The 27,593-nt window shown below is 41.5% G+C and overlaps 1 protein-coding gene across 1 annotated transcript in view; it reads left to right on the plus strand.

The window, feature by feature from the left end:
- Window positions 1-27,593, plus strand: part of THSD4 (thrombospondin type 1 domain containing 4) — a 238,741-nt gene that overhangs the window by 26,332 nt on the left and 184,816 nt on the right. The window contains exons 4-5 of the mRNA XM_036389920.1: window positions 12,541-12,959; window positions 23,152-23,563. Of these exons, the coding sequence (XP_036245813.1) occupies window positions 12,541-12,959; window positions 23,152-23,563 (831 nt within the window). The remainder of the gene's footprint in view (window positions 1-12,540; window positions 12,960-23,151; window positions 23,564-27,593) is intronic.

The following is a 27,593-nucleotide window of genomic DNA, read 5'->3' on the forward strand; positions in this document are numbered from 1 at the left end:
AGAAATGTCTGAAACAGAAGCTGGACCCAAAGCACTCTGTTGCTATTCACATTGCTAGAGATTGGAGCTGGAAACTGCTGGAATTTCCTGTTGTGCTCTTATGGATGGTTCACTCATCCTAGACATTGGCATCTCTAGGAAGGCTTGCAGCCTGCACACTTTCCATCCTGCTCAGCATTAGGGAGATCTTGGCTGGAGTCCTTGGGTTTTCGCACTGCTTTTCAGGAAAGTAGTGAACAGTTTGGAGAGAAACAGAAAGCAGCAGGGATTATCCTTAAGAGATTTTAAAATCTTACCTCTGAAGGAAATTTGAACAAATTCATATTGTTTATTCTGAAGATTGGAAGACTGATGCTGGAGGAAGATATAACCTTCAAATACTTTTGAGTACTAAAAAGAAAGGGGGGTATAGATAGTGAGGTTTTTTCTGTTTGGTGGAGCAGATTTAATCTGAGGCGAAGGAAACAGGTTTGACATTAGAAAACACTTGTCATGGTAAGGATATAAAGAAGATTATATTGATGGAATAATATTTAGAATTTCCATGATGTAAGTCTCTGTGAATGTGTTGGACAAATGTTGATCTGGAACAATGTGCAGGTGTTGCTGATTCTGCCACAGACCTGAGGCAAGACCCCTTCAATGCTGTTCTGTTTCTTTAGACTCTCACCACATTCACTTCATATCAATGTTGTTCTCATATCTTAATAGGTATCTCATATCTATTGGTATTAAAACAAAACCAGTTAATCATTGAAGGTATCAAATAACCTGTTTTAAAACAAGTTTGCTTTTTACTATAGATTTTTAAATAATAATCCAAGATGTGTATTTTTTTGAAAACTATTCTGTTAAAAGGAGATGAAAGGCAAGTTTGCAGGGTTTACCTTTTTTATGTGCATGTGCCACTGTCTTTAGGGTAAAAGGTTATTTGGACAGTAGCCTCACAGGTATGGACTGGAAACCTGAAGCTGTCTGATTGTCAGAGTTCCAGAAGAACGCAGAAGTCCTGTTAACTCCTTGTGCAGCCTGTTTGTAAGACAAGTTAAATGAGGTCAGTAACATGGGGTGTGAAACTGGCCCAGTCCAGTCTGCTGCCAGCTGTCCAAGAGCTCTGTTCTAAACTGCAGGACAATTTAGTATTTTTGCCTATCTTACATCTCTTCTCTTTTGTTGTGCAGTTGAGATGGTCCCAGCTGCTGCTCTGGTTTCAGCACTCTGTCTGATTAGACATTCTTTTGTAACACTGACAGTGGAGAGATGCTTCAGTCCAGCTTCCAAATGGCCTTAGGGGGAATAAATCTACTAACTAAAATGGAGTAACTCAGAGAAACAATTGCTTCATTCTGGGAAGCCCCGGAATTAATTTAGATAAAATCAGATTCTTTGTTTTCAATTGAATGAGAAATGCCACGGGTCTGGAGTGTGTTCCATCCTAGTTAAAGGGACTTAAGGGCATGGTAACCACCTTGGAGATGTCCCTTTTACTGAGAACAAGGCACAAGTTTCCTAGTGACAATCTCGCACGGGCCCCAAGGCTGGCTGTCATTCTCAGCTCTTACCCTAAAGGAGAGGATTCTATTCATGCCAAACTGTGTTTAGGCTGGAACTTTGTATTTATTACACTTTTCACAAACCTTCTGCCCTACCTATAAGCTCCATGCAAGAGGGGCTGTTAGTAACTCTGAAGGCCAAGTCAGACATGGGTTTCTCAGTGTGAGTTCTCAGCTTTGTTGCTCTGGAGGTTCTTTCTATTCTTTTCCTGCAGTAACCCCAACATATATTTGCTGACATCCCCTTGTATTTCTGGGTGGATGTCTCTGCTGTTTGGCAGGGTTCTTTCTGTGTGAGAGGGAGTTGGTTGTGCAGAAAGAAAGAAAGGGAGAGGAAGAAGATGAGGGATTTGATGAAGAATTTTAACAAATAGTGAATAATGGAAGTGGTGTTTGCTGACTTTCATATACACACTCAAAGGGTACAGTATGGGGAATCAAATAACTAGAGCTGAAGTCTGATGAAACATTAGACCATACCCCAGTTCTTACTGTGTGTTTATTTTGCACTAAGCTAAACATGATTTAGCAGGTTGCTTCCTCAGATGCACACACAAAAATCAGTTTCTGGCATAACAGCATGAGACTGATAGCTAGAAGAATGAGCCAAATTACTTCCATAGCACGGAATTGCACATATTGGAATTAAGACTTGGGGAAATGACAAAACCAAATGGGAAAGTTGTGGGAGAAGGTTTGATTGGGCAATGTTTTCTGCTTTTAGACTTTATTATTTCTGAGTAAAAGTCTTGGAAGCTTGTCAGACATATAAAGTCAGAATTGACCAATACAGACTTCCTAGTTCCAGAAATACATGGCTACCTGAGTTTTATAGAGATGTAGCTTTTGAGCTTCTTTATGTTAATCAACACTCTCTCTGCTGTCAGAAGTGCACAAAAACTGAAAACAAAACCCAACTTTATATGTTCCTACATCTGAGTTTAGGTCACTACTCTGTTACTCCTATCTCTAAATTGCACAGGTTTGTACAGTAATGTAAATACATTAAATGTGGTATGTTCATTAGATAGAAATAAAAATTCTTCTTTTTTTTTAAAGACTTTTATGGTTTTTTTGCTGAAGACAGGAGTTGTGGTGTTGGCTGGAAGTCTCTTGGAGCTTTTTCTAATAATCTAACTTATTTATTCCTCATGCATAGTATTTAATTTCTAATATCAAGTACACTCTGTAAGGCAAAAATATTCATCAATAACAGGATAAAACGGGGAAACCTTATGTGAAACAAAATAATTGCCACTTGCCTTTTAAAATCAGCCAAGGTCTCTGCAGCTGGATAAACTGAAATCTTTCTTATTATTTGAACAATTTACTTGCCTTATCCTCAGTACTGGACATATGAACAGCCCTGCTGCTGCTCATGATGCTGTCAAATTCTCTGTTCTCTTTCCCTATACTTATTTTATTGAAAGTTAACCTTATCTGAGAAGTGTCATACTGTGGTGAACTGAAGGTTGAACTATAAACAGTCTTTCTCCTAGACAACCATTGAAGTCTCTATTCCAATTTTCCAGAAGTCACTCCTGGGTGGATTTTTGACTACTCATATGTTTCTGTGTTAGGAAAGTAAGCTGTAGTTATAATTATGCCTTATTCATTTTAGCAAAACTGGTAATGGAAATAATAGCAAAGTCCTGTCCAAATAAAATTTCTGACATGAATATTGCTTTAGTTTAACATGTTGCTTCTGTTATGGCACTAAATATGAGTGTTGAAGCAACAGAAATGGCTCTAAATTTATGCATATCTTCTTGTCACTCAGTTGTAGATGAGTATTGAGTTCAGTGTCTTAACAAACTGATTTTTATTGTATGGAAGCAGTGTCAAGATTTATTTTTACGAGTTTTTCATTGGGCAGTACAATACTGTTAAAGAATTTTGAGCTTCTTTGGGCTCAGTGTAATTTCTTTCTGCTGGCTCAAAATTAAAGAAGAAATAAACTTGATGTTATCTCTGTCAGACACACAATGTTTCTATGAAAAGCAACTATTTATCAAGTGAATGTGACTATACTCCTCACGGAGTTTTGAGATTAATGTGCTTTGGGATGTGTGTTGGGGTTTGTTGGCTTCAGGTTTTTTGGCTGTTTTTTCCCCTCTCTCTTGTGTTGGATTCAAATACCTTTGTGGAGGGGTCATCAAGAGCTAAGAACAGCATCCAGGATCAGAAGCAAGAGCTGAGGGAAAAGAGTGGAACAGGGGGAAGGAAAAGGTGGCCAAGATCTCTTGTTTGGTCATGGTGAGCAGTTTGAGCAGTTCAGTTTCTTGGACACGCTGTAAGAGAGGGCAATGTGAAGCATGGAGCAAGTCTGCTCTGTCCTTCCTTGGAGCAAACTGGAGTAAGACTGAGTAGTTGATATCTAAGGACTAAAGCCCAACAGCTGTCAGGAGCACCCTGGGACCTGCACCACAGCTGGCCACCACCTTGCCTTTAAATAAGCTCCAAAGCAGAGGCTTGGGAGGGAGGGCTGTGCTCTTCCCTGCAGCCCAGGCAGGGTGAAGCTCTGCCTCACGGTCAGCAGTGACCCAAGTGTGGATCTTGTCAGGATTTGCTGAGCTGGAGCTCAGCTCGTGCTGACAGAGCCCCAGCAAAGGCACTGGGGTCTGTCTGTCTGGGCTGTGCAACTGAGCTGCATTGCACTGCAGAGGCTGAGTCACTGTGCATTTGCACAGCTGCTCTTCCTTTGCAACAAACGCTTACAGGTGTCACCCCTTCTTTCTGGTGATGTTTTTGTTTATAGGATAACTGCTGTCCATTATTTGTGTTTTCATCCACATCACTCGTGTGAAACACTTCCAAGGGAGTCCATATTTCTCTGGCAGTTTTTCACTGGTCAGTATATCTGCTTGCCTTTAACTGTACAGATATATATCTTCCCCTTTCAGAACCTTTGGTAAAATAGTCTTTTCACTAATGATGTTGCCATTCTAATTGCAGTAGTCCTTAGGAGATGTGATTTAAACCACAAGAAGACTTTTCCTTTAAAATTAGCCTGTTAGTACAACAGAATATTTAGAACAACAGCTGAAAGAATTTTCTTACTATCTCTGTGTTGTTACTAATTCCCTGTCCTTGATGTTGTGGATTAAAGTGGTTAGGAAATAAAATTCATCTTTGTTTTGAGAAAGGAGACAGGATAAGGATACATAATTTTATGTGAATATGCTCTTTGAAAAATCAAGGCAAATATTTCTGTTGTTTTTAACCTGCTTTATCATGGACCTCTGAACTTCTATTTTTATATTTAAATTTAAAAATACTGACTTCTTTAAGCTCAGAGAAAGAGTTCTGTGTTTTTTTGGAAGAAAATATGAAAATATCACAGTTCAAATTAGATTCCAGTGCAGCTAAGCTTCATGACAACAGAGTCATAGATAAGTTTCTCACCTTCTTTCAGAGCAGTTCTGCAAGCTAGTTCTGTCCAAGCTTTGGGTAAGAGTGGTGATAAAGATGAGAAGCTTTTTGTATTCACAGATGAGTTCTTCTGTTAGGGAATGTTGCTTTCTATTTTGTGACAGCTTGTCCTCTCTGCTTCTGGAGTGATGGGTGGATCACTCACCAAGAGATCTGGAGAGGTGTTATAGCACTTACAGAATAAATAAAATGTGTATTTCTACCACATGTGGATCCCAAAGAATTTTCCTAAGTGTAGAAATAAATAGAATGGCAACAACTTGTCACAGCTGTAGATGGCTGACCTGGAGGAGGCTAAGGGTAGTATAAGCTCAGTGACCTAGGCCACAAATGGTGAGGGAACACTTTCAAAAATAAAGAAACCTAATTTGTGATAAAGTGAGGCCCTGATTGCTACCATCTTTACCTTACTGTAAATGAGAAGCAATCCTACCATGAATAAGGAATGGTTGTATGGAAGTGGTAGAAGTGAGGTCAGGACTCAGCTGTCTGTTACTTGAAAGCACTTAATGGTCTCACAGAAGAGTGGAAAGAAATCTTTCCTTTAAACACTAATCTCCCAGAGTGCAATGGAGGTGGTCTTGGTGTGAAAATATTAGCCCAACTTGGGGGAGGCTTCAAGCTTTGTTGGCACAAAAACTATCCTGAACCTTTTTCAGAGCTGTTTACTTTCTAGACTATTCAAATAATGTTAAGGTTTCTTCAGATGTGGTCCGAGTTGGTTGAAGGGGCAGTTAAGCTGTCCAGACATTGTAACTCCCTTCAGTGATTTGTGAATACAAAGGTCTTCTATTTCCAGGCTTTTCAGCCTTTAATCTTCACAGGCACAGATGTTCAGACAGAGATTTTATACAAAGGACGGAAACCCAAATCGTTTAAGCTGGTAATATTTACACTTACCACGTACTGTAAAGTACAAATGGTTTACTACTTCTCTGATTAAAGGCTTCCAAAATGCACTGAAGGATTAAAATGGCTGAGCACACGAAGCAGGCAGACATGTACACATTGTGTCATGATGTTTTGGTTGGCCTCTGCTCCATTTTTCTGCTAACCTTGAGAGAAGTTATCTGCAAGTTTGGGGGGGGGGGGAAGGGGGGCTTGGTAAATTGTTTTTTATCAAACCACCAATGTCCCACGTTTTTTATAAGAGGGATAAAAAATGCAGTTATTGCAAATGAACATATATAATGTGGACTGTAAACATATATTATATGGACTTGCTGCTGGGAAATTGTCATAGCTATATAGGTATGGACTTTATTGGAAATCAGCTGCACTAATGCTGGAAGAAGATTCCCTTAAAATGTTTAGATTGGTGACAGAATTAAAGGATGTGTTTACAACACTGGCAGGGAAACACAATCATGTTACACTTGAACAGGTTCTAAAACAAAACTAACATTTCCTCAGCCCATGCACAATTTGGCATGCTCTGCCCTGAGCAGCAATTCAGGTCTCATTTCTGGGAGTCTGACTGGTTTTGGTTTTATACTCTTGAAATTTTAAGAAGGCGAAGTCCAGCTCTTACTTTGTGGCTTGATCATTGATCAATTATATTCATGGAAGGTGAGTGTTCATCTCATCCCAAGAATGACCTATGCATTTCAAATCTGTACATTATTTTACTGCTGTTTTGAATCCTCAGTCACTCTGAGCCTGGCTGTGGTAAAAGCTGCATGCATACCCTTTGTGACAGGCTGTGCCTTAGTGAATCTTTGATTAGTCAGGACTGTAAGATAAAGAAAGTGCAACCCTGGAGCCATGGAATCAATAAGAAGTCCTGTTTTCCAAGTGCTTTGATACTCCTTTACTGACAATGGGGGCAGTTTGGTGTCATAGTGTGGGTTATCATGTGTGGGGTAGTGGGAAGAACGACCATGGAAGAGGCAGTGAATGAACACCTAAAGCTCGAAGGGTTTTGGGGAATATTAACAGAACTTACAGGAGCTCTTTGCTCTGGGAAGCACAGGACAAAGAGGGTAGAAGCAGCTGAAAGTAAGACATGCTGGCTTCTGTTAATTCCCCTTTGCATCCAGTGTATGAATATGGATTAACTCCGTGAATACCACTGGTAGCATTTTAATGAGCAGGTGATAAAATGTTCTTCTGGATACAATTTCTTTGCCTTTGGGTGAAAGTAATACCATAAAGCTTTGAGAAATATATATTTATGCCTGATATATCCCTTTCAGATGGATATTTAGGAATATGATGTAGTTAACTTGTTCACGAGTCCATTTCCATTCTGGGCATTTACCCAGAAAAAAGAATTACTGGATAATATGTTACAAATTAAATCTATGAAATCTAATAACACTCTTGTATCTAAACTGAAATGGTAAGAAATACCAGGAATGTCTGACTTGGTTTAGATATTTCCAGGTTCAAAGCTTGCCATTGTCTTGTATATGTTTTCAGTTTTGAATTTGGATTGCTATAGCATGCTTAATACCTACAGAATACTTAGTAACACTGGCTAAAGCTACAACAGCTTAATTATGTAGCTGGCTAAAAGGTATATACTGTCACCAAGCATTATAATCATTATTACTGTGAAATTCCATCATTAATTCATATTTGGAGTATGGTATGCAGCACTGCACACCCGTGCAAGAATGTAGGAGTGGAAAAGGTGCTGAGAATGAGGAATTCCTTACAAAAAGAAACTGAACAGATTAGGACTGCTGAATTTCAGAAAGAGATCCTGGATTGTGCTAGCAATTGCAAATTAGACATCATAGCCTGATGAAAGAGAATGCAGAATGATCATTCTTCATTTGTCACTAAGAAAAATCTGGGAGACATAGTGAAATGGTCAGGCTGCATGGATGACCAGAGCACAGAGAAGCACTTTTCCAATGTAAATGTACAATCTTTTGGAAGGTAAGATTAAAAATATGCTAAAAAATGTATTAATTGTATTCATGGAGAATAAGTCCAGTAGTGGTTATGAAAAACAATGGCAATATGATGTTTAGCTGAAGGAGGCCCTTAAATTACTGATTAGCTCTAAGAGAAGGTCCCTGGATATCTCAGAATATGTCCTGGTTCTTACACTGTTTCCTAAAGTTTTGCTTCTTCCCCCCCCCCTGCTTTTCTGAATTTGTATTTAAGCTATAGTTTAACAGGATGAAGTGTCCTACAGTACTTAAAATTAGGGTTTGTCAGATCAGTACAGTGTTGTCTGCCATTGTCTTCCTGCACAAGAAGTTACATTTTAAGTAGTTGTGGCTTTCAGTTCAAGTGATGTTTCCTCTTCAGGGACATTGTTGCATAGCACAGTTTCAACAACTGCTGCTGAAATCCTGAGATGTGGATCTTATTTCTAAATTCTGACAGAGGCACTACTAGAAATTGGCATTGAATTTCTATACCTTGTGTATTCCTACTTTGTGCTGAATTTTTGACTCAGGATCAGAGTAATTGGTGAATTACATGAATTAAAGATAAACTATTTTTCTATTTAAAATGTCATCTATGTCAGCCTGCTGGTAGTATTTTTAATTCCATATGATTTTAGGAAAAAAAACCCAACAAACTCTTTTAGAATAAAACCCATATGCAGTGCAGCTCCTGTGTACAAAAGGGACAAAATACAAGAAAACTGGGGAAGGAGAACAGAAAGGGATGCAGGGTTCTGGTGAGTAAAGGAAGGGGTGACCCTGAAAGTACCCTTCTGAAAATCCAGCCTCAATTCCATTTGCCACTCACTGGTCAAAAGGAGGCAGGCTGGAAGAGATTTGGTGTGTAACAGTCATTGTGAAGAAAAATGTCTCTTTTAAGGAACTTGATAGCTGATTAATAGGAGTTGTAGAAATTGCAAGCACTTGCATACCTGAAAACTTGTCTTACTTTCTTTACATTGTTTATTGTACAGCTGCATGGAGTGAACAGTGTTGTGTCCACTTCCAAGCCCTGGCTTAAAAAGATTGAAAAATGTGTAGGAAAGAAAGAAAAGGGGGAATTAAAGGGGAAGCAAAATATTTGGTTGTGATTAGCTTGCAGTAAATAAAAATCTTGGTAATGCACTTATAGTTGGAATGAGTCTAGGTCACCTAGAGAAGGAATCACTCATGAACTATGGGAAAGTAGATTAAATGGGTTGGTTGATCTCTCTCTATCAATGGGCTATGTGTTCTCTTAAAGAATTTACTCTCATTACTTAATTTGGCAAGAAAAGTTCAGTTTGCATTTCACTTATTCCCCGGTGCAGGCTCAGACTCTTCCTTTCAGAAAGTGTGCTTTTAATGGTGAGTTGTTAAAACAAGAGGAGGGACCTAATGTCAGGGATCTCTGAGTACGTGGTGTGTCTGAGAGGTTCTGAAATACTTCAGCTGAATCCTGTAATTTCAGCTGTAATTTCTTGGCTATATCACAGAGCTGTGACCGAATTTTTTCTTGGCTACTAAGTTACCTGGAAATCACAGGATCAAAGGAGGGGAACTGGCCTGTGAGTGCTGTAATTCAGCTCCTCTGCCCTGGGGAAGGGTCAGTAACACCTCGTTTTCCTGGTTGAGCTTTAGGATTGGTCTCAGTGCTGCTGGGATCTCTTCAGGCAATTTGTTCCTGGGCTTTGTTTGCCTTCTCTCTAAGTAGTTTTCCTCCTTTAATTGGGATCACCTTTGATTAAATTTAAATCTGAATGGTTATTCATGTGTTGGCTATAAACAAGAACAGTTTGCTGCAAAGAGAAAAGTAACAGATCTTTGTATTTATTTATGTAAACTGTTTGGAAGTGTCTTTATTATCCAATCTGTTTCTCCTTCCCTAAACTAAGCAGCTTCAGTTTATTCAGTCTTTCATAGTAGAACTCACTGAGTAGATTATGCCATCAATCACATCTCTCCTCTGATGATCCATCTGTAGCCCTTATCTTACTCAAAGTAAAATATCAGTGAGAAAAGTAATAAAAGTTCATAACCTGATTTACAACTGAAAATTCCCATCTCAAAATATTATTTTAGACCTAGGTAGAATTGATGAATTTGTCTATCAGTATGACATTATCATGTTACTTTAAACAATTTTTTTATAATGTTATTTTTTAAGTTTTATTTTATGTTCTTCCTTAACTAGCTGGATTAGACCTTCTTGTGCTGTGTCTACAACTCTTTCACTATGAAGATTAGGGGGTGTGAAATTACTTTACATTGCCTTCAGTCATATGAGGCATCATTTTATCTGAACCAATTCTTGCTGCAATGAATTTTGGCAGCTGGAAGGTTCTGTCTGTAGCAGGTTGACACTTTTCACTCTTTAGTTTCTATTTTTGCAAATGGTACATTTTTTATGTTAGTGAGAACTTGAATTGCTTGCAGGTTATAGTTTTTAGTTGTTGTCTGCATGAGTGTCTTTGGCATTAAAAAAACCAGGTGTACTGAACCGTTGTAAAAATGATTAAGTAGTCCAAACAAGTCCAAACACATCTGATAACAAAGGACTATTAGTTTTACAGTAAGAAAATTTTACTGCAGACTGAGTTTAGACCAGAAGAGTGTCTCTGTGTGTAGTCATTACCATTTAATATCTGAGGTAGAGCACATTAATGCATAGTGTAAGTATGGGCAGTGAATATTCACTGGAGAAATCACAAACTGAAGAATAGCTTGTTTAGCTGGTCAAAGTGTGAACCAGCGGTTCTGTTATTGGATATGGAAGCAAATGTAGCAGCCAGAAGGACCTTGCTGCATGTTCTAAGTTTGACATTATGTGGTATTAGGTTGTACAGGCTATTGGATTTTAAAGGCTCATGCCAAATGGAGTATGCACAGGAAAAAAGACATTAAATACAGAGACATCTGCTCCTCTTTTCAAATGACATGGGAGAAATGGGTAACATATCACACTAATGCAGATGCTTTTTATTAATCACAAGTTATAATTAAATGCAGTTTTTTCTGTGGTTGGTGATGAAAGTGTGAGAGCAGCCTCAGAGGAGGGAAATGTTTCAGATGATGCAGACCACAAGTGACTATTACCCAGCAGCAGCACAAACCCTGTGCTGGCTTGCTTGTTGCATTGTAATGCTGTGTTCAAGGCATGTCTGCAAAGCAGCCTGGCCTGTCTGCAGGCAGCTGATGAGGAGGGTGTGCTCCCTGACACTCTGGGGCACAGCTCAGTCACCACAGCGTGGGGCTTGTGATGAGAGACCCAGTGTGCAGATGGTGACCCTGTGCTGCTATACAGTCATGTTTGAGGCAAAATTATTAATGGAACTTATGGGTTTAGGTTCTTATGCTGTGAGGGGGGAGAAGTGACACAGACAAGGCTGGCTTTCCAAAGCTCACTTGGAGGTAGCTGCACTAGAATAGGCCTGGAGAGGTATGGCACACATGTTTGTGGACAATGCCTTTTCTTGTCTCCCAGCTGAAGTGATGCATGTGGGTGCTTGTTGGTACAAAACTTGTTCAGAGTATTAATAAACTACTTAAAGGATGCTCATTTAAAAGAATGTTCTACATATTAATAACTGTGAGAATTAGATATTGGGAACCTGCTTAAAAACTTGTGATTCAACTAGTTGTTCAAGAGAAGCAAGAGAAAAACTGCAAGTTTGAGTACTTTGTTTATTGCAAAACACTGAGAAATCCTGACTCTATCTAGCTCCAAGGTGGCTAAACCTTGGAGATGGGGGTGGGTGATTGTAACTTCCTGGTTGTGCTGCTACCTGTCCAATCACAAGGTCAGGATGTTTAAAATATTTGGCTTGAAGAGTTAACTCTCTTTGTGGAGAGACCCTGCCCTTGCTAATCCTTCCTAGCTTCCTTCATGAGAAGGAATCTCTGCCTTTGGGCTTCTTTCTTTCACTTTCTTTGTGCTGCTGAATGGTGAGTATGGACTAAGTGGCACTGAACTCCAGACCAGCTATTTATCCCATCTCTTACTGAGATTTCTGTGAAGGTAGGATTGAGTGGGTCATCCTGAAGTGGTAATGTGGGGACTGGGGTAAGAGTGGTAATATAAGAGTTAACTCCAGCAGCATTTTGGGTTGGTTGGAAATCAACCTGTCCTCTTACATCACTGCCTTTGTAAAAAGTTCCACATTAGATGGGAGTTCCTGAAATATTACTGCAACCAGCAGCACTCTGCATTGTTGAAGCGTCAGAGTGCAGCAGAGCAGTGAGTGTCTGTTAACCCAATTTCATTACCAAAAGTGACCTTATTTCCTGCTTTTGGTAATATTATAACACATTTCCAGGCTTTGCATCATGCAATTTTTCCATTGCTGAGAACAAAGAAAATCTATTTCTATCCAGATAGTCCAAAAGAAAAACCAAAAAATAACCCAACCCAAAAAACCAACCAAACAAAAAAACCCACCACAAAACCTAGAACCACCAACCCCAAACTTTTTGTCCCAATGGTTGATGGCTGTAGGAGACCTCCTCCTATACTGGCAGTCCTTTGGCAGGCAGGGAATAGCACAAGTTACTTCCGATGCCATTCCATTTCTCTTGAGAGTGGGGAGTGAAGGGCTGAACACCGAGGTGCTGGTGCTCCCCTCTTCCTCCGGTGTGCATTCCGGTTCCTAAGGCTGTCCTTGTGTCCGCAGGTGCCGCAGAGGATAGAGGAGCACGGCGATGGCGCCGAGGACAGCGCTGGAGTGCCGGGCCTGTGGGGCAGCTGGGGCCCCTGGTCCGCCTGCTCGCGGAGCTGCAGCGGCGGCGTCATGGAGCAGACGCGGCCCTGCCTGCCCGCCTATTACCGGGAGCGCGGCTACCGCCGCCCGGGCCGCCACTTCCCGGCCCCCGAGCGCGCCCTGCCGCACCCGGGCGCCCACCGCGAGGACTCGCTGTCCGCCTACCCCGGGCACGTCATCTCTGCCATCCGCACCTCCGTGCCGCTGCACCGCAGCGAGGAGCAGCCCTGGGCGCCGCCGCGGAACAGCAGCAGCGGCCAGGGCGGGCGGGCGGCGCTGAGGGGCAGCCGGCACTCGCAGGGCCCGCGGCACAGCGCCAGGCCCGACAGCAGGTACGGGCTGGGCACGGCTGTGCCAGGCTATGCCAGGGCACCTGGGGCTTCCCACACCTACAGGGACCTTATTAGAGACCAAGAATGGCTTTTACAATGGTTACTGCCTTCTGCCTTACTGCCTTCAAGGCCCTCCCGCGACTACTTACATGATGTCCAAGGGCAGATGTCATTATTCAGGTTATCTCACTTCCCTTTAAAATTTGTATTGTGATTTATTGAGAGGTTTTTCCTTTTCTGCTGTGCTCTCATTTGGCATTTCCATTAAATATCAGAACAAATAACTGTCCTATAATTGTATTCTTTCCTATTCTTCCTCCTATAGTTGTATTCTTTCTTATAATTCGTAACTTCAGCAGCCAGTCTGGTATTAATTCTTTGGAAAAAAAATTAACTTTTTTCATAAAGGATGGTCAACCATCTGTTGACTTTAGTTCTACTCAAGACTCTAGTTTTGTTTTATATTTCTATTTGTTGCCTTTTCGTTTTCTTTTTTTTCTTCCTACCACCTCTTTTAGCAAAATTTCCTGTTTGTTTAATACATAGAGTATTTTAAACACTGTATATGTTTTTATTAATTTCACAGTAATAGTCTTTAAGGCTGGGTGAAGCTGTGCTGTTACAAGTAATTCCAATTAATTTTCTGACTTGTGGAGAAACACTTCTTTATCCACTTAGATATCAGTCTACCAGATTTCTTTTATATATGTGTGAGGAAAATAGATGTGTTTCCAGTCTGGAGACTGAGCAGAACAGGCATGGAGATCCCCTGGGATGGAGCACTCTTTAAATGTCTGTTCTCTCTGTCTTTCCTCTGAATATGTATTCCAGCAGCTCTCCATGTATTCCAGCAGCTCACTGGTTCTTTCCCTCTCAGCTCTCTTCTGGGAGATATGTGAAGAGAAGCTTTTTGGGGTAGCTGACAAGAACACCCAAACCCAATAAATCAGAAAACACCCCAGTTTCTCCCTGCAGACATAACCAAAGAAACCTTCCTTCATATCATCTGCATCTTTAAGATTCCTAGTGAAGCAGTCAATTGTAATTCCCTTTTTAAAGATACTTTGCTGTCCTTAGCAGCATAAGAAAGAATATTACCTTGAGGCAGTATTCCAGCCTGGCTGGAATAAGACAGTAGGTCTCTGTTGCTGCTGATCAAGACATTCTCAACCCCTGCAAGAAACTCTGTCCATAGAAAAGAATACTTGAAAACAGAATTAACCTGTAAAGCTCCTGCCTATCTCAGTGAAGCAAGAGTTTCAGAAATTGGGACCAGCTGTTCAGATGTTGGTCTTCTCTGGTGTTGCCAGTTTCCTATGTCCCTGCTTTGTCTTTCTGTCAAACCCATCCCAATGACAGCCCAGACCTGCTGAATACAAAGTCAGTGTAGCACTGATGGTCTCACAGAGTTCAGGGAGTGCCAGAGACAGGATTAGTAGTGTTAACATGAGTGCATTGAGGCAAAAGTCATACTTCCTTTTTTCTGTTTTCCTACTTAATAACTGGCTATAATGCACTTCTGTTCTGGGCTGTGCAGTGTGACAGCCCTGGGTTGTGGTGCATGGCTGGGTTATTGCTGGCATGGGAGCCTGGCCCTGAACTGTCAGCACAAAGCCATCCAAAGCTCTGTGCTCTGGCTCTTGGCACCCCTGTGTCCCAGGGAATCCCAGCTGGCTCTGCACAGCCCCACTGCCTCTGCTGGCCTTCCATCCCCACGGGCTGTCCCTGCTGCCCTGGTGGCCTCTGCAGGCCAGCACAGGCTGGGAGGGTTTGGAGCAGTCACTGCAGGATTGGCTGGAACATGATCCTGACTGTGTGCAGAGCTGAAGCTGTGTTACTGCCTAAGAAAGGCCTTGCCATATGAAATATTAAAATGCTCACTTTCCTGTATGATGGAGGTGCTTGCTTTTGAAAATTCTTGTCCTTTCCTAAGCGCAGTGCAAGCTTCTGTACCACAGTTGATTTTCCACCCCCTCACACTCTGCCCCTTGGCAAAAGACTGGATTCAAGGTCAGTGTTTTAATCTTACTTGCATAATAAGTTATTTCCATCTTGTTTTAGGAGGTCCCTGGTGGCTTTAAAGCCTGTTGTATTGCATAACTTTCAGATTCCTTGGTGATGACTGTAAAAACAGAATGAGAACGAAAAATGTTATTTGAAAATGGAATCATATGAATGACAAACCTAATAGTTTTCCTTGATTTAAAAAATCCAGAGTAAAAGCTTTCTTTACAAAGGAGATTACTGTTCCTATCAGGTATATGGAAAATGGATTTCAAAATGTGAGTGACTCTACACAGGATTTTTATACTGTAGAACTGTTTAGTGTTCACTAAAAGGGTGATATTGGAAATTCATGTCAGGCTGTTAAATAACACTTGTGTTTTCACAATTTGTACAGTCAGTGGAAACTTTTTGGGGTATTTCTATTTACTGTAGTGGACCTTGTATAAAAGCTGTAGTTTTAGCAGACTTCCATAAAACAATAAGAGAGGAATGGACATCTGTGACTGAGATAAGCTCACATTGATAACATGGCAGAACGAAATTGGAGGGCTTCCAAGGCAAAGATTTTCAACAGCAATAGCAGCCCTATACAGCAGCCCAGTGTGTTTGTATCATTTACCAGCAAGAGGAAGTGTTCTCTGCCTGCTTCCAAGCAGCTGACAAAGAACTGATTAGGGATTTTGTAGCAAAATCCAAAATAGAACTTGTCTGTCATAAAATTTTCTATACCTTGTCTTTGAAGGGGGTATCCACATTTTCAGCTTTTGAAGCTTGCTTTAGTTAGGCATTAGAAACCAGGACTGCATGAGAAGTTCACGAGGAGTGAGGTTTGAGGTACTTGCAATTAGAAGCCTGGTTTAAAAAATTTCAGTGCTCCCCTGTTTAACTCTGCAGTAAGAAGCGTTCTTGCATGATTGAAATGTGTTAATTACAATCACTGGTTGTCTGCTGGCAGAGGCAGGGAGCCCTCCCCATCTTTGAAGAGCTGAGTTCCCTGTATCACATACTCGGTTTGTTATTTTTCACCTAGCTAAAGTGCATGAAGCACACACACACTAAGGACAAACAGGAAAGAGGAGATAGTGAAAAAATATTAAAGCATTTAGACAACTTTATTGAGAGGCACATACAGAAAAGTAATAAGGACATGCAGAAAGATAAGATGCTTTAAGAGAGAAAACACATCTTGAAAGGAAGTATTAATGGACTAGGTTTTAGTACTCTTAAATGTTGCATTTGCAATTCTCTGTTTTGGTGATGGAGAGGACAGAACCACAATTCCTCACCAATGTATTGAGTGTAGGATGTTTCCAGCTGCCACCTTCACTTTTGCTTCACTTAGGCTTTGGTGGCAGAGCAGCAAACCTCAGTGTCCTCTTGTGGGAGCATGATATGTACTCTGGGGTCATAGGAACAGAAATCAAAAAACTAGAATTATCACCAGAATAATGAAATAATTCAAGCATTCTTGCATAAATAGTGCAAGTTAAAGAAGCATGTTAATAAGGAAAGGGCCTCCCTGAAGCATTTCTTGTGTCTTTGGAAGAAGAGTGAGAGGAAAAATTTGCACTGAGGAAATAATCCAAAAATCATTGACTTCTCACATGGCTCTAGCTCTGGGCCTTTATTCTGCTGCCAGCAGCTGACGTGCAAGTCTGCTGTGCTGCTCTGTACCCTGTGTAGGGTCAGTCTGCACTTCTGGGCCTTTCAGCAATGGAAAGGAAGAGTGCATCATTTCATGTCAAACCAGAATTTCCTTTCTGAAAGTATTTCTTTTGTCCCCTCTCACAGATGCTCTGACCAGGCAAATGTAGGTCACTCTGCTGGCAGGTCTACAGTTAACTTTTCAAAGGACAGTTCTGTTGTTATTTCCTTAACCAGTAGCCACAGTGTTGTGATGCAATTTCTGTGACCTGTTCTAGTCAGTTCCGGTTCCTAGAGCTGGAAAAATGTGTGATTGCTGGACCTTCAGGTTCAAGAAGGTATTATTTTCTCAGGTACAGAAAGAACATAGAGAGAGAAGAATTGGGTCCCTTTATAAGGATAAATTTTCCAGAAAGATCTTAAGAGCAGGCGTGGTAATCAAAGAATTCATGGTGGTAGCACTTGGGGGATTTAAAGCCATGTGAGGAAGGTGTTTATTTTCCTTCCAAATAAAATTCTGGCAATAATGCTCAAATGAGGGGTTTCTTCACAAAATAAGTAGCTAGTTGGGATAGCTCAGGTTGACTTTTTGCTGTCACACTTCTCATCTGGGTATTAATCCCCATGACATGCTCTAGGTCTCATTATTACCAAATCAGTATCAGTTCTCATTATGCTACTACAAGCATGCTTTGAGTGGGATGGCCAGAAATAACCCCCTAACACAGTACAATAACTGCAAACCACCCAAGCTAGCTTATTCTTAATACTGAACATTTCACCCCTTTCTGAGCTGGGCTCACTGAAGGAGGAGGAGTGAGAGCCCTGCTGCTCTTTAGTCAGGTACCACTGAATTAGTGCCCCATCAGTGAGGGCTACAAACAGCCAAACCTCCCATAAAGGAGGGAAGGCATCTCAGCAGAGTTATGAGGGTACTTGCTTTGAATTTCTGCTGGTTTACCTGCCAACTGCATGGTTGCATTATTCAATCAAATCTTAAAGAAGAGGCTAAGAATTGCCTGGGATCAGAGGTATTATTGAAAAAGAGGATTGAAGTATTTGGGTTTGATTTTGAAATCCTATCTCAGTGTTGAAAGTCACATAAATGAGGTTATACAGCACTTGCTGAGAGATCAGTAAAAGCAAATATACTGAGTTATTGTACTGGGTATATTGCAGCTATGCTGAACTGGGGCATCAGTGCTGATCTCTGAGGATGGAAGATTTCATTTAAGATCGTCCACATACCATTAATTAAACCTGTTCCCAAGAAACAGTTTATTTAGTGACCTTATTGATTAATTTTACTGTCTCAGAAAAATGTAAATATCTTTTCCCCCTAATATGATGTAGAAATGAGAGCTTTTGTGGTGTAATGTGGTATAATCCATTTTTCTTCAGCAGAAACACTTTTTAGGCATTGTTGGTTACTCTGTGAATTCTAGCAGTTGAATTTTTTAGGACAAATATGCTCACAATGATTTTACTACTCTTATGTATGTGTGATACATGGGAAACAGTGCCTATCCACAAATCATGATGTGGTTACCAAAGTTACCATGAATGTAAAAAAGGCAGTTAGTTCCCTTGCTTTAGTTCATGGAAATGCCAGTAGTGAGGTGCAGCAACAGCCTGCCCTGTTGAGCTGCCCTGCAGTGTGATGCTGAAGGGAGCAATGTGCTGGAGAGTGGCACAGGTTGGTGTCTGAAGGGAGCAATGTGCTGGAGAGTGGCACAGGTTGGTGTCTGAAGGAGCAATGTGCTGAGTGTGGCACAGGTTGGTGTCTGAAGGAGCAATGTGCTGGAGAGTGGCACAGGTTGGTGTCTGAAGGAGCAATGTGCTGAGTGTGGCACAGGTTGGTGTCTGAAGGGAGCAATGTGCTGGAGAGTGGCACAGGTTGGTGTCTGAAGGGAGCAGTGTGCTGGAGTGTGGCACAGGGAAGGGAGCAATGTGCTGGAGAGTGGCACAGGTTGGTGTCTGAAGGGAGCAATGTGCTGGAGAGTGGCACAGGTTGGTGTCTGAAGGGAGCAATGTGCTGGAGAGTGGCACAGGTTGGTGTCTGAAGGGAGCAATGTGCTGGAGAGTGGCACAGGGAAGGGAGCAATGTGCTGGAGAGTGGCACAGGGAAGGGAGCAATGTGCTGGAGAGTGGCACAGGTTGGTGTCTGAAGGAGCAATGTGCTGGAGAGTGGCACAGGGAAGGGAGCAATGTGCTGGAGAGTGGCACAGGGAAGGGAGCAATGTGCTGGAGAGTGGCACAGGGAAGGGAGCAATGTGCTGGAGAGTGGCACAGGGAAGGGAGCAATGTGCTGGAGAGTGGCACAGGGAAGGGAGCAATGTGCTGGAGAGTGGCACAGGGAAGGGAGCAATGTGCTGGAGAGTGGCACAGGGAAGGGAGCAATGTGCTGAGTGTGGCACAGCTCGGTGCCTCTGGCCCTGCTTTGCGGTGTGTGATGCTCTCTCCGAGGGCTGCCTGAGCTCTTGTGACCAAACATTTCACAGAGGTGTCTGCTCACTGCTGTAAGGCCAGTTTCTAGATCAGTGAGCAGGCAGGCATGCATTTTGTAACCTGAAACAGTCAAAGGGCTCCCTTCTCTCATTCATTCGTGTTTAAGTGATTTTGTCCAGATTGATTTGGAGCTGGTGCAAAGTGAGTACGTGGAATGCAGAGCAGCACAGGCTGTGGTGCAGTGGGAGTGGCAGTGCAGGGTGGCTTTTGATGGGAATCTGCCTGACTGCTGGGAGCTCTCCTTCTTGAGTAGGTGGAAACCTGTTCCCAGATCCAGTAGATCAGTCATTTTTGTTAAAAATGATTCCTGTCAAAGAATCTGCTAAAACACTGTGAGGTATGAACTCACTAACAGTTATGAACAGTATAAGACAGTTTATTTTGTGACTTAAGGAGGGGGAAAATTTATGGTGGAATCTTTTGAAAGTATACCTTGTTAACTGTGTGCCTAATAATATATAAAGCATGAAAGAAAATTAAAAGCAGTAGGAGGGCAGGAAAGTAAATGATTGACTTGGACAATTGTAGGCCAGTCACAGTTTTGAATTATGGAGGAAATGCCATGGATTAAATGTGCATGTCTGAAATTATTTTAAGAACATTATCTAGTAATAAAAAATAGTACATTAAAAATATATGCCCATAGTGATCCTGTTAACAGAAACTTACAGAATTAGGACCAGTTTTTTTCCAATTTGACATTTTGTGTCTCCAGGGACTTTTCCATCTCCCCCCATTTTTTTTTCTTCATTATATTTAAAATAATTGAGTAATATTTCAATAGCTTCATTGCTGACAGGAATAGCTAATAAGTCACTTTCAGTTCTTCAGAAAAAGAATCAAGGCAATTCTGTACTAAATACTCAAACTGAGTAGATGGGTAGTGTCCTTTAAAACCTGTCAATTAATTACAGTAATGTAGTGCTGCAAAATAGATAATATGCTATGATCTCAAGTGATAGGCGAAATATTGGCACACTTCTCCACAGAAATAGATTTAATTAAATTAATGTATGTCATTGATTCAGTTATAGACAATTTTGCCTAAAAAGCAGTTCTGTTAAAACTATGATGAGTAGAAGGGCTTAAATTTAAGCCAAAGAGCTTTGATAGGGATCTAGGGGGACTCAGCTCCTTTAGAAGTAATTTTCTAGCCAAAATCAAAGAACTGCAGTTTTGGAGTATTTTTTGAAATGGAAATAAATAACAGCAACACCAAAGCACAAATCAGTATAGTTTAAAAGACTTTTGCAGTAATAAATAATGTGGCCTATTTTTTGGGAAATCAAGTACAAATAACATTTGTAACCTGTCTTCTCTCTTTTCTTCCACTTTGATCCTGCACATGGAACCTCTGTTTCTGCTGATAGATCAGTGTTAAGTTCAGCTGGAGTAGGTGCTAGCTCTGGGCTGTTGCTGTGCTGATAGGGCACAAGCACAGCCAGCAGCAATGCAGAGAATGGATTATGGGCAGCTGCTGAATTCCTGAGTGAGGAGAACCTGCAAGAACCTGGAAAATGCTGAGCCCTGGGCACCCTGAAATGCAGCTGGACCAGGCTCACTGAGGACAGGGGTTTCCTTAGCATGTTAGAGGACTTTAATGTTCATTCCAGGACAGGACTCCTGGTAAAGGAAGCCTTTGAAGGTTTTGAAAAAAGCTTCAAACTTGACCAAACTCTACACAAAATTAAAAGAAAGGTCTAGGTGTTGTTTTTACTCTATCTGAGAATCTGTGGTGAGATTCTGTTGTCTTTCATTAGTGTGATTGTTGTGACTGGGAATACAGGGATGAAAATCATCTCCCTCTGGTTGTGGCATTATTTCTGCCAACAGACAAGAGAAAATCTAGGGGGAAAAAAAAAATCTGTAATTCGTATGCAGTTTTTTTCTCCTTATCCCTGGTGAAACTGGTGGCTGAAGGTTGTTACCATTCCAAAACATTTCACTGCTTCTGAGGAAATCATGTAAGGTTGTGAATTGAAAATGGGAGCAATCAGAAGCTTCTTTGGGTTAATTCTAAGGAAACTTTCCAGCAGTTGTACAACAAGTCTTCCTTGTTGTCATAAATGAGTGGTTTTGCTAATGTTCACCCTTGCAGTTTTTCATTTACAAGAGAAGTACTTTGATACTAGGAGATAAGATAAATGAAATGCTGAAAAGCTCATGGAAATACATTCTTTATTCTGCCTGACATCAGAAGAGAAAGAAAACGAGTTATGCTTCAGCTGGAAGTAAGCCAGGGAACCTTCATTTAGAGGCAGTGGGAGAAATATAAGGAGAGAGGAAGTGATGGAAAAAGGGAAAAAATGAAAAAGGTATGTTGGAGAAAGGCTGTGTAAAGAGCACTTCAGAGAAGAGGTGGAGGCCCAGGAAATTTGCAATCTTACCTGTGTATATTAAAGACACTGTATATCCTTAGTTCAAAGAGGGTTTCTATTCAGTATAAATAACCAGCCCACCAGCTCTGAAAGTGCTCAGTCTTGAAGACCACTTGAGCTTCAAAGCACTGGTCTTAGCATGAGGTCTGTGAGGCAGTGATAATGCACTGATTTGCCAAGGCACACATTTGCTTATAGCTAAAATTAGAAAAAGCTACAACAACCAAATTCCTTTTTGACACTGCAAATGTGCTAAGAGGGTTCAGTTTCTATTATTCACTGACATATTCTCAGCATGAGAGAAATTGTTAGAAGTTACAACAGTAAAAATGCCTCATCATCATCATCATCATCATCATGTTTGCTACAACTCTTACATTAACAGCACAAAACCTGATTTTCTTACTTGTCTGGGCAAATACATTTTTTGAAATAAAGAATATATTTAGGTTGGCTTAAGTTTAAAGGGGCCCATCATTTTTGTTATCAAAGTGCTAAAGAGATTTGTCTGAGCAATCAAAGAGGTGTATGTGTATATGAGAATTATGCCCAAAGAAAGGAGATTGTCAGGTCTGCATTAAACAGCTGTTAGGCCTCTGCTGGAGATGAACACAGTAGATCAGAGATGTCTGCTGGCTGTGGGCTGACATGAATTATGTAATGCTTTTCTACAAATATTTTTCTGTTAGGCATCAATTTACCTTTAGATGGTAACTCCACTCTTGGTGGCATTTTCCCCCCTTTTTGTCCTACTTGACTGCAAATATTATTGAGTACTTGCTTTCCTCTTAGCCTGTCTTCTCTTCTTCTAGCCTAGGGAGCAACAGAAAAAATAATTCTGTGTAATCTCACTCTTGTTTAGGTCTGGCTAAGTAGGACAAGGCTTAGGGGTTCTCTTTCTTTCCTCTCCTGTATAGTTATGGGAATCTTTTCTTTCCTTCCCTTAATACCAAAACCCATTCTACTGCTCTCTCTGCTGTAACTACCAAAAGCTTCCCTCAACAATGACTGTCATGCTCACAGAGCAGATTAACAGGGATAAACAGTTCAAGAGTGCTGGTTGCTTATCTGCCAGGGCAAATCAGCACTCTGGTTCACACATCTTGAGCCAGGAAGATTGAGTAAAAGCCCCACGTGGCCATAAGGCTGGAATGGGAGGTAAATGACTTCCAGGGTTCCCAGCTAGCAAGAGTCCTGGGAGAATATAAGAGTTGGGAAGAAAAACCAATACCCAGAGAAAGGTCCCTTTGATCTGGGGGCTGTCTGACATCTGTAGCACTTCTGTTTCTAGAAAATAAGTATGTCAATTTATAATCTCTGGTTTTCACTGGAGTTCAAGTCTGTTTTGCATATATATTAAAACAGAAGTGTATTTTATGTACAGAAAGAAAATTATTTTTCTTTAACGGTGTCTCCCTTCCTGAGCTGCACATGTCGCCCAGAATAGCTGCATTCACTCATGGCTCTGAACTGGAAGAAATGGTTTTTTGCCAACTTACTTGTCAGACTGCAGTGATAGGATCAAGGCCTTCTGAAATTCCTGATACATCAAGCTAGACTACATCTTGTTCATACTTATAATAAGTCCTGTAAATACCTAAGTGCTCCTTTGCTTATGGAGTCAATAACTGTTTTCTCTCTCTCTCTGTTTTTAGAAGCAGAAACAGAAATCCCATTGGTCCAGGGAAGTATGGCTATGGGAAGGTGCCGTACATTTTACCTTTACAAACTGACACTGGCCAGCAGCCCCAGAAGCTGCGGCGGCAGCGCCAATCGTCCAGGAGCCACCTGTTCCAGCAGAGCCCGAGCCTCCTGAACCCCTACAGCCAGGCTGCTGCTCCTTCCTTGCAGCATGGCAACCTCTACCAAGAGCCAGGGGGGCCTCAGGCAGGACACCCGGTCCTGGGGCCCTCGGTTTATCAGTCCCCTTCATTCCCTGTGTCTCAGAGCCTGTTCCATGGCAGTGACTCCAGCCCTCAGGCCCTGCAGGGCCAGCCCCAGCCCCAGAGGGCTGCAGCCATCGTGTGCATTGGTGCCTACAAGCAATACAAACTCTGCAACACAAATGTAAGTCTGCTTTTCCTGTGTTTCGTGTGTTTGACAGCTGTTGGTTTTCCCTAGTATGCAAAATGTTCACCTAATCATCAAGTTAAGTTGAATTTTTTTAAAAATTAATTTAATTATTATTTTTGTGAAGTTATTTTAGAGTGTCTTGGAGAATACTGAAAATAGATCTGTAATATTACAGTTACCTAATACTGTACCTTCAAGGGCTTTAATCAGTCACTTCATCTACCAATATGTAGAGTTCTAATTTGATGAAACCCAGGAGCATGAAGGAATTTGAGATAAGTATAGTAATTGAGAGAGGGACAAACATTGGCTGAACAATGTCAGAGAATGCAATAGTGGTGGAAAATTTTAGTTGTACTCGTGCTGAAGGGACAAGGGAATGAATTAAGTGTAAATTTTCCACTTTCATTCAGTGTTGTGATGTTATTTTGATTTTTGTGTGATGAATGTGGATTTTAATGGTAATTCTTAAGTATGTGATTCACAGTGGTGAGGAGTGGAGCACGTTGGGTTTGTGTGGCCAGGTTTTGGTAGAGGGGAGGGGTGGGGTGAATGCAGGTGTGGCTTCCCTGAGAAGCTGCCAGAAGCTTCCCCCATGTCCGACAGGGAAGCCAATGCCAGCCAGCTCCAGGATGGAGCCACTGCTGGCCAAGGCCAAGCCCTTCAGGGATTGCAGTACCATCCCTGTGATACTGTATGCTGAAGGGAGAAAGCTGTTGTGCAGCTGTGAGGTAGCCAGAGGAGAGCAGAGTGAGAATGTGTGAGAGGAACAGCCCTGCAGAGGCCAAGGTCAGTGGACAGGGAGGGGCAGGAGGTGCTCCAGGCCCTGGAGCTGAGATTCCCCTGGAGCCTGTGGGGCAGCCCACGGTGCAGCTGCCCTGGCCCTGCAGCCCATGGAGGGCACTGGAGCAGGGGGTGCCCTGAGGAGGCTGTCACCCCATGGAATGGCTGTGCTGGAGCAGGTCCTGCCAGGAACCTGCAGCTCCATGGACAGAGAGGGGCCCACACTGGAGCAGGTTTGGTGGCAGGACTTGACCCTGTGGGGACCCACAGAGGAGCAGTTAATGAAGAGCTGTAGCCCATTGGAGGAGTTTCTGGAGAACTGTGTCTCATGGGAGGGACCCTGTGCTGCAGCAGGGGAAGGACTCTTATCCTTGAGCAGCAGCAGAATCAACCTGTGCCGAGCTGGCCACAACCCCTGTGCTGAGCTGACCATAACCTACACCACTGAGGGAAGGAGGTAGAGCTGGGAAGAAGGGAGGGCTAGGGGGAAGGTGTTTTTAAGATTTGTTTTACTTCATGCTCTGATTTTGATTGGTAATAAATTCACTCAGTTTCCCCAAGTCAGGTTTGTTCTGCCCATGACAGTAATGGGTGTGTAATCTCTCCTGATCCTTATCTCAACCCCTTAACCCTTTGTTATGTTTTCCATTCCCTGTTCAGTTGTGCTGGGGAGTGATAGAGTGACTTTAGTGGGTACCTGTCACCCAGCCTGGGTGAAACCACCGCAGTCACTGACAAGCCTAATGTTTTTCCATGAAAGAAACTGAAAATGGAGTTTGGATAGGCCATGTTAGGAAGACTGTCTACTTCTCAGTCCCATAAGATGAGGTTATCCCTTTGTGAGTGCTAGTCATCTTCCAGACAGCATTTAGAGACAGCTCCCAGTAGCCTGGGCCACTCCAGTGCCTTTCTGTGGTGCTCTGTGCATTCTGTTTCAGCTGATACTTTTACCAGCATTCACTTCTACGTGCTTTGATTGTAACTTCTTAATTTATTGGAGCAAAAATCTGTTCTGTGTTAATTTTTAAATAAAACTTAATCTGTTATTATTTGGTTCAGAATGTTTTTCTGGGTGTAGCTGCATGCTCCAGGCAGTCTCCCATTGTATGTGGGAGGCAAGTGAGGTTTTGTTCTTTGTCCCCATTAGTGGTTTTCATCCTGCTAAAATTTCCAGTTTCTGCCTGTGCCCTTTTAGTATTTCCCAAAGTATATCTTCCTAGTATGTTCTTCTTATTTATCCTGCTAGTCTAACTTAGTGTTGCAAAGATGCAGAAGTCTGTATTTGGATATTAAAAGCAGAATATTCAGGAGAGCTCTGGATAAGTTGACGTGACAGGCCATATTTTTTTGGATGGGTGAACATCTGATTCTTCTGCCTCCTAGAAATCCTGATTTGTTTAGTGAAACCTGCGTAGTGGAATATGTAACAATGGAACACAGGATAACAAAACCACAACCTAAACAAATCAGATGAGTTCCTTTTTGCTTCTTTGTTATGACTCTTGCTTTGTTTATGAATAAAGTCCATTGATTGAGACTGGAGCAGTTGATTGAAAAGACCTAATGTCAAGAAAGCTTTAGTGTATTTGTCTGGAATGGAAAACATGAACGGCTAATTTGAGCCTCTGAGAATAGTCTCTGGGACAAATTCCTCTTTCGAAAAACACTTTCTGTTTTTTGAAGGAAATGGGAAATGACCTTAGTGCATGGGCATTAATTTGGAAAGTTTTCTGAGCTAAATTTGCTCACTGTGTCCAAGCGATACACAAATGTCCCAGTCTTTATTTCATCCCTCACACATCAGTGCACAAAGTTGGACAGTATTCTGCCTGACTTAATGTGACAAAATTGTTTCCAGGGAAAGGTCTTTTAAGAGGGCAAGGGGTAAGAGATGAGGAAGTTAGAAATGAGGTGGAAGAAAGAAGCAATCTGAGATTGCCAAGGTATGGAGAAGGAAGGTTCGTAGAAAGCGTTTCTTGAGAATGGCAAATGGGCTGGAGAGTAGAGGGCAGTGAGCTTGTGAATTGACAGTGGTTGGACAGGTCAGCATGGTTAGTGGTTTGGCCAGTGGCAGATTTCTTTTGATAGAAGAGAACAGGAGTGAAAATATTTTCATGTTAGTTTTAGAATCTGCTGTTTAAACACAAGAATTCAACTGATGAAGAGGAAACATAGATGAGCACACTGCTGCTGCTCTTTGCCATTGTTGCTTGTATAAATACAATTATAAAGAAATCTGTAGTACAGGAGATTTAATAGCAAAGAGAAATTGTAGCTGAAGTAGCTTCTCCTAGTATAGAACTCTACATAATGATATTCTTTATTTAGTAATGTTTCTGTTACCCTTGGAGAGGCTGTAATTGCTATTCAGGGTTATTTTGCTCCCCAGAATGTGGTAATTAATGTAATTATAAAAAAGAAGTTGCTAAGAACAGTTGTAGTATAAGGCCAGGATGAGAACAAAACAAGGCTGATAGTGTTTCACTTTGTTTGCTTGTTCTTCCTGATTAAATGCTTCTGCACGCGGGCTTTAATTTAATTTATCAGCAGTGACATGTACCAGTGGTCTTGCCAGCAAGCAGAGAACAGTATATTTTTATTTCTTTCTTTTCTTTGATTCTTCCTGGAGCATACCAAAACTGAAAATCTCATTTATTGGAAGTATTCTGTTAACCCTTATCCTGGTATTTGGCCACTCCCTCTACAGTTTCTCCTGAGGGCAACTAATTAATAACAAATTAAGTTAATCTGCCTTGGTCCATTAGGTCATTTCCTCATTATTGTACATTTATTGTTTTTTCATTGATAGCTGAACTCATTTCACATGACTGACAGATTGATTCATTAAAGGTAAACTTGTGAGGTTTGGTTAGGGAGAGCCTGGGAAGTGCTTGTATTTGTTCAAGTGTTCCTGCAGGTCGTTAAACCTATTTTCTTATTATATAAGTGGCTTCCCCTGTTCAGCACCTTGCATGCAAGCTCACCTCAGAACACACAGCTGCCTGTCACCCTCTTTGGCAGGAAACAGGCAGCAAACATCTCTCCTTACCTCACAAACAGCTCTGGCTGATCTAACTGAAACCATAGGCTACCTGCAATACAACAGGATTCTTCCAATGTGGTCTCAATTCCTTCAGAAATAGGGAAGCGGTGAGTAAATCTCCCTTATTTCCCCCTGCATTAAAGGAGAAGGGATTATATGCATGTGTGGTTGAAATAGAGTTTGAATTCAACCTTCTTT

Source organism: Molothrus ater, chromosome 13, assembly GCF_012460135.2.
Source record: "Molothrus ater isolate BHLD 08-10-18 breed brown headed cowbird chromosome 13, BPBGC_Mater_1.1, whole genome shotgun sequence".
NCBI classification, from domain to species: Eukaryota; Metazoa; Chordata; class Aves; order Passeriformes; family Icteridae; genus Molothrus; species Molothrus ater.